Here is a 20,268-nt window from a genome sequence, read left to right on the forward strand (position 1 = left end):
CTTATAGTAAAATTACAAGTATTGTTCCCTTAAAATAATTCACACTGTTCCCCTCCCCCCCCACCCCAAATTCACACCCCAGCAGGTAAAGGGGATGAGAGGAAATAAATGTCCTGGGCATGGTGTCCTTTCTGTGTCCTGTCATCTCAGACTTGGGACGGCTGCCTTCTGGGAAGTTCTTCGCAGCGAAATCGTCTCCCCGTGAATACCGACACTTCTTTGACTCACACGCCCCAAGTGGACCCTGAGCTCTCAAAGAATGGGGAAGAAAACACTTCTAGATTCAAAGCTCAGCTTAATAATGAAAACACTGTTGTTTCCAATAGCTCTTAGTCTTAGTCTTCTTAAAATAGCGAAGATTGTTAGAAATAGCTTCAGCCTCTAGACCCAGGGACTGATGATTGCCCCAGACAGTGTGGGAGGAACATGGGATTCTGAAAGATGGCCCCCTCCCTCCTTGCTGTCCTGTTCTACCCACTTCCACTACATTCTGCTGGTTCTCCTCCCACTGGCGGTATGTTGGGCAGGTGTTTTCTACCGCCATGGGTGTGGAAGTGTAGCTGGCCCCCGGCCAGACATCTCAGAGGCTCGGCAGTTGCCCAGGTCTGACTTCCCGTAAGCCAGGCGAGGCCTGGAGAGGAAGAATGTGCCTTCACGGAGATGCTGGAGGCAGCGCATGAGAAATAACCTATGTCTGGTCCGTGTCAAAACATTTGGGCGTAAAGTGAAGTATGCGGTCACTCCAGATGTTCTGGTCTCCGACAGTGAAGGCCGGACTCTGCCGGAAGTGAAAATGGCCAAAGCAAGAGCAGACCGGCTCTCAGAGGTGTCTATGGGTGAGGCTGTGAACCAGACTTGCTCCCTCATGGGTAGACCAACAGCCTCATTCCCCCAGGAAGCCCTTCCCCGCGACCCCGCTGTCCACCGTCCTTCTTCATCTCCTTAGGCCCTCGGCATCCTTTCTACACATTTCACATCTTGCCGTCCGTCACCCTGAAAGTGTTCGTTCTGGTTGCCAGCTCCTGGGAGCGAGGGAGGGAAGAAGTTTCTGCTTCCCCTGTTTGACCTTGATGTCTGCATAACACTGGGCTTTAAGGGAAGCCTCAGTGTATATTTGGGGATGATTTTAAAAACAAACCACGTATTTTTGTTTTTTTTTAAAGCCCAACAAGGGGCGTCTGGGTGGCTCCGTCGGTTAAGCATCCGGCTTCCACTCAGGGCGTTATCTTGTGGTTCGTGAGTTCTAGCCCCGCGTCGGGCTCTGTGCTGACAGCTCGGAGCCTGGAGCCTACTTCGGATTCTGTCTCTCTCTCACTCTGCCCCTCCCCCATTCACGCTCTCCTTCTCTCTCTCTCTCTCTCTCTCTCAAGAATAAATAAACATTAAAAAAGAAAAACCAAAATCCCAACAAAAACAGAACCGCCATGGAGACTCCTCAGGCTTTGCTGGGGTTTTTCCTCTCTTCCTCCACCTCACCCCTACATTTATGGGGGTCGTTGTAAGGCTGTGTCCTCACGGAGAGTGATTAGTCAACGGTTTGGGGCAGAACAGTCTTCCCAAGGCGGAGGGGAGGGAGACCAGAATGTCCCCACTGGATGGCCGTGAGCAACAGCACCTTCTCTGAAAGAGGGGACAGCGGGGGAAGCTAGAGACTGGCAGAAGGGTCCCACTCCCTCCTAGGCACCACCTGAATGTTGAGCCTCAGGCGGGAAGGCTACAGGGACAGGCGTGTCAAAATCACTGACTTTATGTGCCTTTTGCTTGATGTAAAACTGGGCCACTATGTTTTCTTCTTCTCCACCCGACACACCCAGCCCACTTTTCCAGGATGCGAATGTGCCCACGAGGACCACCCCGTGCCACCAGGGGCCGTCGGAGACTTCCACGTCTCCTCGCGCAAAGGTCTCCTGTATGGCTGGTCGCAGGGCAGGAAGACCATGGGCTTCTCCCCAGTTCCCTGACTCCCTGGACAAACGAGCCTTCGGGGGGAAATTGAGGCTCTGTGATAGGACAGACCAGCACAGAGCAAATGACTCACTTGCTAAACGTTATGCCCGTGCACCAAGACAGCCCGGTAACAGAGTCCAGAGATTCGAGCGTCATGTGTCGGGGCCTGTTCTGTCCACGTCTTCTGCTGAGAGACACATCTGGGCTGCGGACCAAAGTTGTTAAAATGTGGAGCTCAGATACCATAACTGTGCACGAGCCCACTGTGTGCTCATCGGCGTGCTTTGGGCTTTCCACACGTACCTCGTGAGGTAAGTACTAACTTGCCATGTCATAGATGAAGAAACGGGGAGGTTAAGAAACTTGCCCCGGGCCACCCAATTTGTTTGCCGTGGGACTGAGATGAAAGCCAGGCTCTGCGGGCTCCAAAACCCAATCTCGCCAGTAGGGAGAACAGTGCTGCCTTTTTTGTAGGCGTATCGGCCCAAAGACTGGGCTCGGGGAAGGATAATGTAGTTAATGATGAATGCATTTGGTATAAAACAGATTCTGAAATGAATCACGCACAATTTTTAAAAATCTCCGACTTACAATAATGTGAGACGCAAGGTCAAATTACTACATGCCTATGATTGCTCTCTTACATAGACCGCCGACTCCTTTGCTCTCTCTTGGTTCCTTTGTGACCACTTGGCAAAATGACACCCCATCTCTTCGCCTATTCAACTGCTGCACCTGCTCACCTGAAATGCGGCCAGAGGAAAACACACTCATGTTAGACGGTCTCCTTTTGAGTTCATGATCGTTATCCTCACATGGGCCTTTATGTGAAAATTTTTTTTAACGTTTATTTAGTTTTGAGACGGAGAGTGTGAGCGGGGGAGGGGCAGAGAGAGAGGGAGACACAGGAGCCGAAGCAGGCTCCAGGCTCCGAGCTGTCAGCCCAGAGCCTGATGCGGGGCTCCAACCCACGGACCGTGAGATCATGACCGGAGCCGAAGTCGGACGCTTCACCGACTGAGCCCCCCAGGGGCCCCCTCATCTGGGCCTTTAAATGCTGCCCGACCATTACCCATACTTCCCGGTTCCTCTCACTTGGTTTCACACCTTCCGCCCTTTCCTTAAACCAGTTGCCTGTCTCTTGTCCGCACGCTCTGACTTCTCTGCTATTGTGTCCATGCTCCCGTCTCCACGTGGGTGTGCGGAAGTCTCCACTGAAGGTGGCCTTCAGCCTCTCCTCCTTTTCTCGCCTGCATCGTTAATTGACGTTCCCCTCCTTACTGGATCGTTCGCATCAGCACGACAACTGGTCTCTTTCTATCTTAGAAAAAGAAACCCCTCTTCACTGGCTGCCCTTCGTTCTCACCCACCTCTTCACATTGCGGAGTCCTGGCCTTGTCTTCGGCTCTCTGCTGTCTTCCGGCCACACTCACTTCCGTGCTGACTTTCAACTTCATATTCCAGACCAGACATCCATGCCCCCGACCGCCTGCAGGCATCGCCTTGCCCATTCGTCTCTCCTGAGCCCACACCCAGGCCCAACCCCAACACACACACACACACACACACACACACACACACACACACACACACACACAAATGCACACACATCACACACATACAAACCCATCTCCCCCCCATACCCTTCCTTCTTTGTCTAGTCGTCCCCATCTCTCTCAGTTGCTCAGGCCAGACACCTGGACTTTTCTATTTCGCATCCTACAGCCAACCAATCAGCCAATCTTGTGGGCTCTACCTTCAAAATATACCCGGAGTCTGGCTGCTTCTTGCAACATCTCTGCTCGACCCCTGGCTCCGGCCGTGAGCACCTCTCCTAGTGGTGTCTCTGCTTCCATCCTCGGCTCCCCCCGTCATTCTATTCTTAATACAACCACCAAAGGGAAAACGTAGGTCGGATGCTGTCACTCCTCTGGCCAGAACCCTCAGTGGCTTCAATCTCGCTCAGAGTAAAAACCCAAGATCTCCAGAGGACGAGCAGGTGCTACAAGACTTGACCTCTTCCTACGTCTCTGAACTCGCTCGTCATTCTCCCTGGGCTCACGCCACCCCAGCTGTGGGCCTCACCGTTCCTTGAGCATGCCGCACCTGCTTCTACCACGGGGCCTTTGCACTTCCATTTCCTCTGCCTCGAATACTCTTTCTCCGGCAACTGAGTGGCTCATGCCCTTGCTTCCTTCAGGTCTTTAGTCACCTCTTTAGGGAGACCCTCCCTCACTTCTCTATTTAAGAATATAATCCTCTCTACTCTGTCCCTAACTTATTGTCCTCAAACAAACCAGATGTCTTATTTGTATAGGTGTTTATTGTCTGTTTCCCTCACTAGAATGTCAGCTCCCTGAGAGCATGGGATCATGTCTGTTTTGTTTGCTGCTGTGTTCCCAGTGGGCAGCATCCTGCCCACAACTGTTGAATGAACCGATGATCCGTAGAAACACATTAATTACCCTTGTCACGCCCCTCCATTCTTTTCAAACAGAGCGCTTTACTAATTCCTTCTTTTCTAACAGGATGGTTCTAGAATTTATTTGCAATTCCAGGTGCCTGCTGAATATCAAAAGGCTGGTGTGGTCTCCTGTCTCTACCACACCCTCCCTGTATCTCCGAGGAGTCCTTATCCCTGCTTGGGAGAAGCTCCTTTTTTTTTTTTTTTTTTTTTTTTTTTTTTTTTTTTTTTTAAAGTTTATTTCTTTTGAGGGGGAGAGAGAGAGAGATGGAGGTAGTGTGCGTGCAAGAGGGGGAGGGGCAGAGAGAGAGGGAGAGAGAGAATCCCACGCAAGCTCTGCACTGTCAGCACTGAGCCTGTTGCTGGGCTCGAACCCAGGAACCGTGAGATCATGACCTGAGCCAAAACCAAGAGCCAGACACTTAACCGACTGAGCCATCCAGGCACCCCTGGGAGAAGCTACTTTGAATGATCTCGGTCAAGGCTGGCACCTGTCCCTCCCCCTCCCCCCCACCTACCTTGAGCTGTCCAAGCTTTCTCACCCAGACCCGGGGACAGAAGTCCCCTTACACGGAAGAGCCTGTCTTTGCTTTGTGACCTGACCTTCTCTCTGACTTCTTGTGATCTGGGGCAAAATCTCCACCCACCCCACCCCCCTCCCCGTCTTCCAAATGTGCTCAGTAGAACAGAATGGTATTAAGGCCAACCATGGTTTCCACATAACCACACAGCACTTGTAGCAGAGAGCTTGTTGGGAAGGATTCCAACTGCACACCGTATCAAGCCGAAGTACAACCACATTTTTAATGAATCCGTGAAAGCAACTCAGTGCAAATGATAGTGGGTATGGAGGGGAAAAAAAACCTCTCATTTACAAAAGATCTTTTGGGAGATCTTATCGATGTCACTTACTTTTCTGCTCTCGGGCCAACCCTTTGGAAACCCAGTGGCGTGCTGAGGGAGCCAGGACCTTGGCCCCGCGTGTTGGGTTCCTCTGTGGGAGTGTTTCTGAAAGGGCCAGACTGCCCCACCCCCTTGGGGGAGCTTAGGGCTGCCGGGAGCACCCGGAGGGGACGTGGGAGCGCCGGGCAGACTCTGATGCCATAGATGCTGATGCTGGGCTGGGGGACAAAATCCAGCTGTGTCCTTCCGGCGGAGGGACCTGGGGCTCATCAACTGCCTCATCCTCTGGTTCCCTCACCCGTGGATGGTCAGAATAGCACCTGCCGGTGGGGGGGGGGGAGGGGGTTACTGCGGCCACGCAGGTGCGCTCAGTTATCCCGGTCCCGTCAGTCAGTCAGGACTTACTGAACACTGATCACCGGCCCTTCCCTTCATGGAACATTCGTGATTGAAAACACACACGCTAAAAGGGACACGTAAAGATGACATAAATCCCACCAGGTAACTAAAGGGCCATCCTTCTCTATTAGCCTGCTTTAAAAAGAATAATTTACGTGTGTTTAATAAAAACAGATATTTAATGTGTACATTCTAATATATACTTTCCTCTTTTTTTTTTGTTTTTAAAGACTGGTTAGCTCCCCTCAGCCCCCCAAGTGGAGCTCTGACAGGCCCTGGGGGCGCAGGGAGTTGGGCCAGGCATGTCCGGCTTCTACGCTGGCCTCCGAACCACAGGTGAGTCATCAGGTCGGTCAAGTTGGTGGGGCCGGAAGAGCCTGGCTGGCCCGGAAAGCTGCCTCCCAGGGCGGAATCCTAGAGAGCACTCGTTGGGAGAGGCTGGGAGAGCGTTGGGACAGAGGGTGTGTTCCTTGTGGGTTTATTTCTACATTTCCGCTTGGGGGCAGGGGGTGGGGAAGGGTGGAGGCCGGGGTGCTGGCGTGGGGGTGGGGGTTGGGGGTAAGGATGAAGGCCAAAGGAACAGTTAAGTACGTTTGGAAAAATTGTTGTGTACTTGGGCGTGACTCTCATTCCGTCTTTAAAAGAAAAGGACAGTTGGGTCTTCCTTTTATAATTAGGAAAAAATGTTAAAAATGAAAAAAAAAAATCAACTACGTGGAAGACTTTTGATGATGGTTGCGGGACTCTGTCATTTGTGGACTCTGAATCCTGACGGGAACCACTAATCTGGCGCTTAACACGGATGCCTCATCGTGTCCTCTGTTTCACCAGTGCTGACTTCCCGTCTCCAGATGGATTTGTTATTATTATGCAGGGGGCAGACCTTCCCCAGGGAGGCCCCGGGGCAGTCACTTGGTCCCAGGCTGCTGCTGCAGAACCCTCTGTTGAGCACCCCAAACTTCCTCAATGAAGTTTTTTCAGAGGTTTAAGTGGGAGGTGATAGCTCACATTTAGAAGGTTCTTCATCGCGTAAAAAGCGTCTTGTTTACACTTTGAATGTGACCTTCACCACGAAGCGGGGAAGATAAATTTTGTTACTGTTAATACGCGACTTGTTAGCGAACCAAAGCTCGGAGAGGTTAAGAAGCTTGCCAGACGTCACACGACCAATTAGAGGCAGAACTGAAATCTCTGGGTTGCTTGTGGGGAAAGCTCATGATGTGCCTCTGAAGTTTCCAAGCCTTGTTACAAGTCAGATTATCTCATTTGCCTTTCTAACAGCCTGTGCATTAGGAGGGTGGATGTTGTCATCTTTCTCTAAGAGACAAATTAAGGAAGGCCCCCAGTGTCACGCAGGGGCAAGGGGCCGAATGTAATGCCAAGATCTCTTTGCTCTCCTTCTAAGTGTCGCCTCCAACGTTTGTGCGTATCATGAGCAGAGGTGTGTGTGGGTGTGGGTGATGTTACCAGACGGAAAAAAAATAAAATAAAAGGAAAACGCTACATGAATTATTCGTCTCTGGGCAACAATTGCTTCACAGCTCGGCTCAGAGAGCTGGCAAGTCCCTGATCACAAGCTTAAAAATGAGGGAATAAGAACCTCAGATAACCGCGGTGGCTTTGCTCCCCGCCCGTGTCACATCCGTTTGCCCTGTGCTTCTCTGTTCCACACTGGCTGCTCCTTTCCCGACACTCTCCCTGAGAACCCGGAGGCTCATCGTCACCCCCGCCGTGCCCCCGCTGCCATGCCCGTCCTCATTCTATTTTGGATCTCTAGAAACACCTATGAGCCTGACTTCTCTTTCCAGCTCTCTTGGGGAGAGAGACCTCAGTCCATTTCAAGCAGTGGAGACCGTCGGGTTGAGCTCTGCACGGAGTGGTCCTCACTGCTGCTCCCTCGGTCCCCAGCAGTAATCAACTGTAATTGGCTGGATGGGCGACCAGTGTCTGCCACCCGGAGCCGGTCCTGGGCACAGAGAAGAGGTGCCGCACGGTCCCCAGGGGAAGGAAGTCGGCTGTGAGCGAAAAGCCTTGCCGGGTTCCCTCCTCTCCGGGGTGGACTGCGGGGCCAGTGGGAGTAGCCGTCTGGCACACACGTGAATGCTAAGGGTCACCCTTGCTCTCCTGCCACTGGGCCGGCTCTCCCCAGCTGGAAAGATGTGCCCAGTCTAGCTCAGGAGCCGCGTGGAGACCTCCATGTGGCCAGCCCGTGGCCAGGGCCCCTAGTCGGGTCCCCCGGGTGGCAGGCCTTTTGCAAGCCAGCACCCAGAGCCCCGGGATACTGGTGTTCGTCCTGGTACCTGCTGTTCACGTGCCCTGTCTAGCTGCAGCAGGGGGTGGGCGGGCAGAGGGGCTGGAGGGAGACTACCCACATCCACGGAGCAAAGATAACTTGGCTCTGGCGTGTCAGAAAGGGCTGTTTTCTGCGTTCTCCACCTCCACCCAGATCCCTCAGCGGCTTTGATGTGTTTCAGCGTCCCATCCCCCATCACCTTCTAGCACCTTCTCACTTGTCAAGAAGCATAAAGTAATTGGCAGAGACGAGATAAAAGAGGGGTGTGTGTGTGTGGGTGCCGGGCGTCTAATTTCCTTCCACCGCCTTACTCTCCCCCCCCCACCGCCCCCAGATTTCTAGTTGCATTTGAGAAAGAATAATGAGCATCAAATAAATACAGAGCAACTTACCCCTGCTCCACCTGTGGGACACCGCCGCCTGAGCATCATAACACAACAGCAGAAGCAGCAGCGTGTTCCAACACATCTTTTGCTCCAAAAAGGTGACACTTGTCCTCGAACCCAATGGGACCTCAGGAGCTACAGGTATGCCCGTGCTGGTCCTCCCAGTGTGAAGGTAGAGTTCTTACCCCCCTTCCCTTTACAGAAGTGCAAAAGGCGTCCTTTCCTGCCCCAGAAGGGTGGAGGCAGAGACTGCCTCTTAGGGGGGTGGGGACACAGGAATTGGGACCTCTGCTAATTCGACTCTCTCTGGGATTGGGGGACCGGGCTTCCACAGAGAGACTCTGTTTTTGAGCACATCTGGAGTGACTCACGGGGCATGTGATCTCCTTGGCAGTGGGGTGGATAAATATAATTTCTGTACTTGAGTTCCATGTGTTGGATGGACCCACTGGAATTTTTCTTTAGCAAACAGACTCGTGGAACTTGTTAGAGAGCCCGGCAGAGAGCTGGCTGCTGTCCGCATCAACACACACACACACACACACACACACACCCACACACACACAGCAGAGCCAGGGGTGTAGACTGCAGGAAGAGCCAGGAGGCTTGGCTGGCAGACCAGACACTGGGGCTGGCAGCCCAGCCTTGCCTTCAGGACAGCAGAGTCATTGTGGTGTCCGGGCTGAGTGTCACTTGCTGCCCTTCCCCTGAGCTGGACCTAGCCACGTTGGTGCCTGGGGCCGGCTCTGAGAGCCTTCCCCAGGTGGCAGGGTCAGCGGGTTGTGAGGGGCAGAAGCAGAGCAGTGCTGTGGCACGGGGGTATTGTACATGCGGGTAACCATCCAGGGACCCACAGGTGACCCTCTCCTCCCGGTCACATTCATGACGCCCCAATTTCTGGGCTATGTCCAGCTAGACCTGGGACCAAACCGCTTTGATTCTCCTGAGCAAAATGGTAGTGTTTTTCCATGATCTTTTTGGGGGTGACTATTTTTTATTGAGGTCTAACTGACATATAACATCGTGTAGGTTTAAGGTGTGTACAACGTGACGATTCGATTCGATGCCCTTCTGTATTGCAATAAGATCACCACTGTGGCGTTAGCTAACACCTCTATCGTGTCACGTAATTATCATTTCTTTTTCGTGGTGAGAACATTTAAGGTCCGTGATCATTTTTTTTTAATATTTTTTTTAACGTTTATTTATTTTTGAGACAGAGACAGAGCATGAACGGGGGAGGGTCAGAGAGAGGGAGACACAGAATCTGAAACAGGCTCCAGGCTCTGAGCTGTCAGCACAGAGCCCGACGCGGGGCTCGAACTCACGGACCGCGAGATCATGACCTGAGCCGAAGTCGGCCGCTTAACCGACTGAGCCACCCAGGCGCCCCCGTGATCATTTTTAAAGTACTGCCATGGACACCTTGGTTTTTGTCTCATACCTTCTTGACCTTCTCCGAAATGGTAGATGTGTAATGCCGGAGCTCGAAGGACATTTTAGGATGACTTATGTGCATGGTTTCCCACCTAAAGAGGTGGTGCCCAGGGTGCAACGGCCCCTGGAGAGACCTCAAGGTCTCTCTGCTTTGATCAGAACTGAATTTTTTTTTTTTTATCCGTTACAAGAAGTTGCTTGAAAAACAAATTTGACTATAAAATTTGAAAATCACTGATCTGGGATGCCTGGGTGGCTCAGTCAGTTCAGCGTCCAACTTCAGCTCAGATCATGATGTCACAGCTTGTGAGTTCGAGCCCCACGTCAGGCTCTATGCTAACAGCTCAGAGCCTGGAGCCTGCTTCGGATTCTGTGTTTCCCTCTCTCTCTCTGTTTCCCTCTCTCGGTGTCTCTCCCTTTCTTTCTACCCGTCCCCTGCTCATGCTCTGTCTCTCTCTGTCTCAAAAATAAATAAACATTAAAAAAATTAAAAAAAAAAACCCACCGATCTTACTAATATTGACAGTAGCTATTGGGTACTTAATTTGTTTCAGGCACTGTGCTAGGCCCTCTCCTTGTCTTGACTGATTTAATGCTTGCATCAAGCTCTGAGGTCTGTACAGGACTGCTCTCCTGTCTTGTAGGCATATACTGTGAGTCACAAAGGTAATTTAAAAATTTCTGGTAGCCCCATTAAAAAAAGTGAAAAGAAACAGTATTACACCAATCATAATGATATATTTTATTTAACCAAATATATCTAAAATATAATTTCTACATGTAATCAATATACGTCTCAACAGAATCTTTTCTATTCTCACGTGTATTTCGCACAGCACATCTTAGTTCAGAACAGCCACATTTTAATTTATTTACTTATTTTTAATGTTTATTCCTCTTTGAGGGACAGAGAGAGAGTGTGAGCAGAGGAGGGGCAGAGAGAGAGGGAGACACAGAATCTGAAACAGGCTCCAGGCTCTGAGCCGTCAGCACAGAGCCTGACGCGGGGCTTGAACTCACAGACCACGAGATCATGACCTGAGCTGAAGTTAGAAGCTTAACCGACTGAGCCACCCAGGCACCCTCAGGACAGCCACATTTGAAGGGAATGCTTAAATACATGTGGCCAGTGGCTACTGCACTGAGCAGAGCAGGGCTAGGAGAGGTTCTGTCACCAGATCACCACAGTAAGTTTAGTTATTGCCTCACAGAAATTCTACTTTCTTAGCAACTGTCACATGTACAAAACAGTGTGATCAGTTCTAGTGTCCATGATATACATCGCATCCCCAGAACATACTTATATTATAACTGGAAGTTTGTACCTTTGACCACCTTCACACATTTCTTCTATCTTTGGCAACCACCGATCTGTTCTCTGTTTCTTTTCTTTCTTTTCTTTTTTTTTAGGTTTTACGTAGAAGTGAGATCATATGGTTTTTGTCTTTCTCTGTCTGGCTTATTTCACTTAGCACAATGCCCTGGAGTTCCATTCATGTTGTTGCAAGTGGCATGATTTCCTTCTCTCCTATGGCTGAGTGATATTCCAGTGTGTGTGTGTGCGTGTGTGTGTGTGTGTGTGTGTGCGTGTGTGTGCGTGTGTATGCACACACACCACCTCTTCTTTATCCATTCATCTGTCAGTGGACACTAGGTTATTTCATGTCTTGGCTATTGTGAATAATGCTGCAGTGAGGATGGGGGTGACATGGCTGGATCAAATGATAATTCTATTATTAATTTTTTGAGGCCCTCCCCCCATGCTGTTTTCCACATTGGCTGCACCATTTTGCATTCCCACCAACAGTGCTCAAGTGTTCCCTTTCCTCCACATCCTTACCAACATTCGTAATCGCTTATCTTTTTGATGATGGCCAAGCTAACAGGTGTGAGGTGATATCTCATTGTGCTTTTGATTTGCATTTCTCGGGTGATGAGTGATGTTGCACACCTTTCACATACCTGTTGGTCATTTGTTTGTCTTCTTTGGACAAATGGTCAGTTCCTCCATCTGTTTTTTAATCAGATTGTTTTTTTTTTGGCTACTGAATTTGTATGAGTTCTTTATGTATGTTGGATATTCCATCCCATTTTGTATGTTGCCTTTGCATTTTGTGGATGCTTTCCTTTGCTATTCAGTGTACTTCTTTTTGTTTAATTAGTTAATTTATTAGTTCAGAGAGAGAGAGAGTGTGTGTGCACACAGAAGAGAGGGACAAAGGGATGAAGAGAGAGGACCCCACCACTACAACATGGCAGCAGGAGGCAAATGTCTAGTTTCTCCAGGAGCCTCACTGGAGGCTAGGAAACCCCTGGCCTAATACACTGACTTTTTCACGCTCTCCTTGTTTTTCTTACTCACACAGCAATTCTGCACACATGGGCTGAGACCGACAAACCCTGGGCTTCTGTGATGACACAGTAAACCCACAACACTGGAGCTTCCCAGAGTTACTGATTGTGTAAAGAACACTTTGGGGGGTGGGAAGGATGTTCTACTTAAGGCAACAGCCTTTGAGTCCATTTTTACCTCTGAACTCCCGCTGCCCTTACCCGTGTACCTCTGATCAGCAGCGGTTGCTTTACAGCTTAGTCATACCTAACCATTTACTGAGTTCTGACCACACACCTGATTTTATTTCATTCAGTTTTCATGGCAAGTCTGTTCGGTGGATACTATAACAGAGCTCATTTTATGTATGGCAAATCGAAGCTTAGAAAGGATAAATAGCTAGGGTCACACAACTCTTCAACGGTAAATACTCTTATAAGCTACCTAGCAGGGGTTGAGATGAAAACGAAACGCCAGTGAAACAGCTTCTACACGCCGGAAGCATCATGCAGCAGAGGGACTGCGGGGCTGGGCCCATGCAATATAGAGTAATAGGTGGGGGAAGCTTCTGGTCATTTTGAGGGCTTCAGCACCAAAGTGGGACAGTCAATACCCATTGGTTTGTCATTCACTAATTCATGCATCTAGTCTTTGGGCATCAACTCTTTGAGTTGATCAGGCAATAGGCCTATCAAACCGAATGAGGGGTCATCCCCAGCATCAAGAATCTGTATTCTAATCAGGGAAATAGGCACCTCCATAGATATTTAGAACATGCCATGTTAGATTTAATGATGGAGGATCCTATGGTAGGAAACGAGAGGGGAGAGTTATCAGGGAAGGCTTCTTGGAGGAGTTGAGACCGGAATTAAGTTTTTAGGGATGAGTTGGATTTAATTAGGTTGTGGAAGAAGGAACAGTGCGGTGGGGGTTGGATAACCCGAAAAATGGCACAGAGGGGAGAGACAAGTTGATGTGTATGTGGAACTAAAAGTGGTGGCCTTGTTGGAAGATCAAGGATGAACCAGGTGGCAGTGGGAGGCAGGCTGGGAGGGAGGCAGGGCCCAGTCAAGGAGAGCCTTTTGTGCCATTCCCGGACTGTGCGCTATCGGGAATAGGGAGTCATCGAGGCCACTGTCGGGGGAGTGAGGTGGCCAGCTTTATGGTGGCTGTGCTGCTGAGGGTGGATTTGACAGAGTAGAGGCCAGTCAAGGAGAGAGCAGATACGAAGCCCTAGGGAAACATGATAAGGACCTGAAGCAGGGCCGGGGCTAGTGGTGAATGTGAGGAGTGCATGACTTGAGCAAGCTGGAAGTGGTAAAATCAGGGGCACGCGGTGATCTCACAAAGAGCTGAGAGAGGAGAGAGGGGGCAGACCAGAAGTTCTGGGGTGTCCCCAGCTGAGACTGTGGGCACGGAAGGAGGAGGTGCTGGTTTCAGGGATGTTGTGACTTCAGTGTGGAGGTGTGGAGTTTGTGTGTGGGGCCCGCGTTGCTTGGTTTCTAGGTGCTCGCTCCCTACTGTGCCCTCGGTGCCGTGCAGCTACTGTTTACCTGTGGGCCTTGGGGATGGCTTCTCACTCTCTGAGCACTAACCTCTGCATACGGGGGTTCTCTGCTGTGGTCTCAGTGGTAAGGATGGGAGACAGCGTAAACTTTTCTCGGAGAGAAGGGTTCTTTGTAGATGGATTGGGATATGAGTGAAAATAGATCCCCCATTGGAAGGAAATATGGACACCATGGCATAACTCTTTTGGGGTCTCCCCCCTTAACCAAGAGGGGGGCCTTAAGCTCCCCTCTTTATCTGGTTGACTCCATTCATCCTTTGCATTCTGGCTCAGGTGTCCCTCTCCCTGGGAAGCCCCTCCTGGACTCCCTGCCTAGAGCGATTTTCCCAAGGGAGCATATTTATAGTGCGTCAACCTATCCTCTGTATCTCAATCCATTTGTAATTTTACTTTGTGACATTAAAAAAAATGTTTTATTTATTTTTGAGAGAGAGAGTGTGAGAGTGTGAGCGAGGGAGGGGCAGAGACAGAGGGAGACAGAGGATCAAAAGCAGGCTCTGCCCTGAGAATGTAGAGCCTGATTCAAGGGCTCGAACTCATGAACTGTGAGACCATGACCTGAGCCAAAATCAAGAGTCGGACGCTCAACCGACTGAGCCACCCAGGCACCCCTTTACTTTGTGAGATTTTGATGAAGCCTATTAAACTGTAGATTGTAAGCCCTATGAAGGCAGGGGCTATGCCAATGTTTGCTCACCATTGTATCCCCAGTGCCTTCTGACACTTAGTAGGTGCTCTGCCAGCAAGGCAGCTGGGCAGTAGGGGTCTCTGTCAAGGTCCTGGCAGAAAACAGGTGGCACTGTTTAAAAAGGAGCTGAAGCATCTAACATAGAGACTCTTTACAAGGAGGGAAAGCGTTAAGGGACCAGTCCAGGGACTCATCACAGTGGAGGCTGTTACTATGTGGGCGGGATCGAAATAGGTCCCCCAAGAAGATATTTTGAAGTCCTAACCCCCAGTTTCTGTGAATATGATATTATTTTGAAATAGAGTCTTTGCAGATATAACTAAGTTAAGATAAGGTCAGTTTGGGTGGGCCCTCATCCCATGTGACTGGTATCCTTCGAAGAGGGGACACAGACAGAGACACATGAGGAGAAGACGGCCATGTGATGATGGAGACGGAATGGGAGGGATGCACCTGTAAGCCAAAGAATGCCAAGATTGTGGGCCATGATCCGGAGCTAGAAGGGGCAAGGAAGGATCCTCCCCTACGTGTTTCAGGGGGAGCGTGGCCTTGCCAACACCTTGATGTCAGACTTTCTAGCCTCCAGAACTGGGAGACAATACACTTCTGTTGTTTTCAACCATCCAATATGTGTCTCTTTGTCACAGCAGCCACGCGACTCTCCTATACCCTCCCTCCACCTGGGGGACAAAGGAAGGAAATAAAGAGAGGCCACCTGCCAAGAGCTGGGGCCCAGGTGAAAGAATACAACCACTGCCAACTACGGTCCAGTAGGGAACAGGGGAATACACGCCTTGACCTCTCTCCTCTCCCCCTTTCTAATTTCCCTCTCCTGCTTCCATTAGTCTAACCCATCTGACAGCCAGAGGGCAAGGGAGTGGGGCGATGGGGTCTGTAGGTGTCAGCCTCCTGGGCACATGGCAGAGTGGCCAAGGGGGAGAGTATTGTGAAGGCCGGAAGAATAGATCCCATCCCGTAAGTAAGTAAGATGAATAGGAGCAGGACAGAGGCAGAACTCCAAGATCATTCTCGTTTCTAGTTTGGGAACAGACAGTTTTATGGCACTGCTCCGTTTCTATCATGCAGAGAAAAGAGAGGAGACCTAGGTTTTAAGAGTTGGGACTTTTGTGTCTGGCTTCAAGCCCTGCCCCCTGGCTCAACACCCAGGTTCTGAGTCTTATGAAGCCTCCCTCTCTGCGTGGCCAGCCGGCACCTTTAGGCTGGATTCTATTTTAAGGCTGTAAGTGAGGTAATTTGGTGTGACAACAGAAACACAGCTGTAATTATGAAGGGCCAGCCTCTAAAGCAGAAAAGTCACCGGGCCTGAAGAGTTGCCAACACAAATGACTCAGTAGTACGTGCACGTTTGTGCCAGGCCGGGCCAGGACACCCCCCGGCAGCACAGAGGTCCCCTGCACACAGAGTAAAAGGAACATTCGGGTGATTCAGCTCCTGTGGCGACGTAAGGCCTCCACATCCAGGCGTCGGCAGTTCTACGGGCCCGGGCAGTCATTTGGGGGAGTAAAAGTGAGGCCCACCAATTGATGGGCCAGTTGAACAAAATGGGCCGGATCTCTCCTCAGGTGGACATGCCATCAGGCTCAGGCTGGGCAACAAAGCCCCGGAAGCCGGGTTTACATGTCACCACAGCATCTGACATGCGATCAGTTCAGCCGCCTGGCTCCCGCATAGACGACGTGACCGCGTGGTCTCCATTGTAAGTGCAGGTGCCGTGTCTGGGGAGGCCAGAGAGTGGAGAGACTGTGTTTTTGTTTGACTTGTCCAGCCTGGGATCTTTGTGTTTCTCAGATTAAAAATAGCCAATTAGGGGGCGCCTGGGTGGCTCGGTCGGTTGAGCGTCCGACTTTGGCTCAGGTCACGATCTCGCAGTCCGTGAGTTTGAGCCCCGCGTCGGGCTCTGTGCTGACAGCTCAGAGCCTGGAGCCTGTTTCAGATTCTGTGTCTCCCTCTCTCTGACCCTCCCCTGTTCATGCTCTGTCTCTCCCTGTCTCAAAAATAAATAAAACGTTAAAAAAAAAATAAAAAAAAATAGCCAATTAGACCCTTTGCTTCTAGCGTGTGTGTGTGTGTGTGTGTGTGTGTGTGTGTGTGTGTATGTGTGTGTGTGAGGGAGGGAGCTAAAACAGGGACATAGCATGCATTCAGATTTCACTGGAACAGATTCTAGACATTCCTATCCATCCCTTAGGCTTCCTAACTCTATTTGTGATGCTACTAGTCCCTCTCAGAATTGACCCAGTTGTCTTTATATGACAAACAGGTGTCCACCCCTGCAAGCCACTGTGGAGAAAATATTAGTGGTGGCACTGTCCTCTGAGAGGTTCCAACTTTTTTTTGTTCTTTAGCGAAAGCAACTGCCAAACAGGATCCCCCAAAGCAAGTTACCAGGGAGTCTGAGATAGGCAGATGGGTAGACAGACAGATGGATCGATGGGCCCATCCAATCCAGTGCTCCTGGGGTTGCCTCGCCTGAGGAAGCAGCTGAAGGAGTCTTTGCGGGTGGGGCTCAGATCTTCAGTATGGTCTTCTTCTTCTTCTTCTTCTTCTTCTTCTTCTTCTTCTTCTTTTTTCAATTTCATTGAGAAATTATTGACAGACATCCCTGTAAAAATTTAAGGCATACAGCATGATGGTTTGATTTGCACACGTTGGGAAATGATGACCACAGTAGCTTCGGCTAACGTCCATCTTCTCGTAAAGGTAGAATAAAAAGAAAAGAAATTCTCCACGTGAGGAGAACTCTCAGGACCGACTGGTCAGGACACCGCTGTCCTCAGCAGTGTTAGTTGTAGTCCCCGCACTGTACGACGTGTCCTTAGGACTTACTTATCTGATAACTGGAATTTTGTATCTTTTGACCGCCTTCCTCCAATTCCGCTCCCCCCGGTATGGTTTTCTTGACTGAGCACAGTCCAGAGGGATCCCTGCTGTGGCTTCCAGAAGGCACTCTGCTTATGGTGACTACATACCCCGGGGAAGTAAAACTCCTCTCCAGCCCTCAGCCCCTCACTGCTGTTGGCACGGCCGGTGAGGGCTAAATACCGTTTGATCCCTCCTCAAGACTTCTCATTTCCTTTGCATTTTGTCCTCCAATGCCCTACCTACATACTAATAAGAACCTGGATATTTTTGGATATTTAAAGGCAAAGGAGCAAGGGCCTTAGAAAATATCAGCTGGATTTCTAGTTACTACCAACTAGGGATGTTGGTTGAAGCATGCTATTTGCACTGCAAACTGTAAAGAGGGGTGTCTCAGTTACACAAAAAAGTATAAGTCACACTTGCTCAAAGAATTATGACCTAGGGGTGCCTGGGTGGTGCAGCCGGTTAAGCGTCTGACTTGCGCTCAGGTCATGATCTCGTGGTTCGTGAGTTCAAGCCCCATATCAGGCTCTGTGGTGACAGCTCAGAGCCCGGAGCCTGCTTCGGATTCTGTGTCTCCCTCTCTCTCTGCCCCTCCCTGGCTTGTGTGCGCGCCCGTGCCCTCCCTCTCTCTCTCTCTCTCTCTCTCTCTCTCCTCTCCAAAATAAATAAACATTAAAAAAAAATGAAAAAGAAGAAAAGAATTATGACCTAGAAGGCAAGACATTTAATATATGCCTTTAAATATAGAAAATATAGAAAAAAACTTATAGTCAAGACAATATCTGCGAAGAGCAGTGGATATTAAATGTGTGACACAGCCCTGCGGTATGTTAATCCACTGGGATGTTGGGAATGTTTGTTACAGGAGTTAGGCCTACCCTGACTAATATTCTGTGTGTGTGTGTGTGTTGGGGAAGGTGGGAGTGTCAGAGAGGTGGAGGTGGTTGGGTGATTCCAGAAGGAATTTCTCAGAATGGAAAGTTCACTGGGGTGGGCGTCTTGGCTGTTCTCCAGCTAGGATTCCATAGAAGGCGAAGACATTGCCGAGACTTTATAAAGGAGGAAGTGATTGGCGTCCCTGCAAGTTAAATCCCACCTCTTGCCCTGAATTCTCGCCTTGAAGGGATTTGATGAATGGATGTGAAAATATGCTCCGAAGCTGTCACTTACAGTAAATGGCGGGTCGGCTCTGCTCGGAGCCAGTGGGTGGCTGGGCTGGGAATGGGGAGGAACAGCCACGGAGGCGTTGGACGTCCGTGATCCCAGCAGGCTTGGGGAAGAGAGGCTAGTTATGCAGGGAATTTCCTGCCTCTGCAACCCCTAATGCCAATAACCACAGCTTAGCAAATTTACCTCCTGGCCGCTTTTGGTAAAACTTCAAAACAGTGCCTCAGAAGCTCTTTCAGGTTTGTCCTTAAAATCCACATCCAGTCCATGGCGGGTTACTTTCTGAATCAAATTTTGATAAATAACTGCCAGCTAGTTGATTTTCATCAGCTATCAAGGGGGGAGAAACTTCCCTTTTTCTTTTCCCTCTTAATGCAGAAACGCTGGGGAAAGCATTTGTTCCGGAAAGAAGAGAGGGGTGGAGGCTAGGGGAGAAGTTAGAAAAATATCTTGGTTTTCGGATGGCATTGTCAGGGCTAGGGGGCACCAGGGGCTGGGCCGGGGCAGTCAGGCGCTCCTTATACATGGGGTTGTCATTTTAAGAGAAGGCTGAGAGCAGCTTTGGGAAAGGACTGAGAAGGAGTCAAGTAACCGACAAGCCCCACCCGGGCCTGCTGTGTGGATAAATGAGAGCGATGTGCACACGGACCTCCTCCTGCTCAAGGACCCAGGCAACAGTTTCACTCCTATCTTGGAAAAGCAGAGTGGGGAGCATGTGTGTGGGAGGGTGTGCGTCTTGATTCGAAGGCGCTGGGAAAACAGCAGGACATGAGGTCAGCCAGTGCACATAAGGTATTCCTGGAGTATAGGTGGGGTGACCTGAGGAACAAACAGTGTCTGAAGGGGATGCCTAGGAATCTGAGTGGCTTGGGTAGAGGCCATTTTGTTGCAACATCTACACTTGGTTGTCCCCTTCCCTTTACTTGTGACCCTGTGCAGTAGAGATCAGTAGAGAGATGGGACTAATTAGGAAAAGGGAGAGGAGAGGAGAAGTCTGTAAGAAAGGAGAGATCAAGGGCCAAGCTAGGAGGGATGAGAGGAGACCAGGAAGGAATGGGGTGAATTTGCGTCCCCCCAACTGCTCTGCCCATTGTATATCCCGTGTGAGGAGGCTACATGGGTGAAGGGAGGCCATCATTGGTGGAAACCCGTGCCCACAGGGGGCACGGCAGTAATAATTTAGACAATTAGGGCTTCCAGTCTTCGTGGTTCAATAACTGCGTGTTGACTAAATCTTAAGGCAAAGTGATTTTTTTGTGTTTTTTAAAATGTGTATCCAAATGACTCTTCTCAGTCTTTTGTATGCATGTCCAGGAGGAGTATAAAAGTCCCTGCCTGTAGCTGAATGGATGCCCGATTTCATGATGGGCTTTGTGCACTGCAGTTAGACCTTCAAGGTGTAATATGGGTGTGTTAGACAAAATAAGAATCAGAAAGAATAAGAAGGAGTGTTAGGAATTCATTCAAGGGTCCGTCTGTTGGAAGTGCTTTGGAGACCTGGTTAGTGGTCCCCCACGGGCGGTAGTCCTTCCTTTCTCAAGGGAGATCCGTCGTTTTCCCACGCAGCGCAGAGAAGTTGGCTGAAGCGGATACATTTATTTACATCTCACGGTGCCCGCTGGCCGCCTTCAAGTTGCTCCCAGTGGGAGAACAGGAGAGCATCTTTCCTTTGAGACTAGGAGTCATCTGCTGAAGCGAAATGGGTGTGTTTCTTGTACCACAATAAGATCTCCAGTCTTTGCTGGTGAACCCGTAGGTACAGAGTCGCATCCTTGCGTATGAGGAAATGACCACTTTTG

The 20,268-nt window shown here is 50.1% G+C and overlaps 1 protein-coding gene and 1 long non-coding RNA gene across 2 annotated transcripts in view; one reads left to right on the forward strand and one right to left on the reverse strand.

Annotated features, from left to right (window-relative positions):
• Positions 1 to 8,901, reverse strand: part of FAM180A (family with sequence similarity 180 member A) — a 13,727-nt gene extending 4,826 nt beyond the window's left edge. The window contains exon 1 of the mRNA XM_042925768.1: positions 8,399 to 8,901. Within this exon, the coding sequence (XP_042781702.1) occupies positions 8,399 to 8,474 (76 nt within the window). The 5' untranslated portion in view covers positions 8,475 to 8,901. The remainder of the gene's footprint in view (positions 1 to 8,398) is intronic.
• LOC122212093 overlaps positions 1 to 20,268 on the forward strand; it is a 41,071-nt gene that overhangs the window by 3,819 nt on the left and 16,984 nt on the right. The window contains exons 2-4 of the long non-coding RNA XR_006198992.1: positions 1,815 to 2,258; positions 5,944 to 6,049; positions 8,341 to 8,533. This is a non-coding gene — a long non-coding RNA (uncharacterized LOC122212093). The remainder of the gene's footprint in view (positions 1 to 1,814; positions 2,259 to 5,943; positions 6,050 to 8,340; positions 8,534 to 20,268) is intronic.

The sequence above is a fragment of the Panthera leo genome, chromosome A2 (assembly GCF_018350215.1).
Source record: "Panthera leo isolate Ple1 chromosome A2, P.leo_Ple1_pat1.1, whole genome shotgun sequence".
In the NCBI taxonomy this organism is placed as follows: Eukaryota; Metazoa; Chordata; class Mammalia; order Carnivora; family Felidae; genus Panthera; species Panthera leo.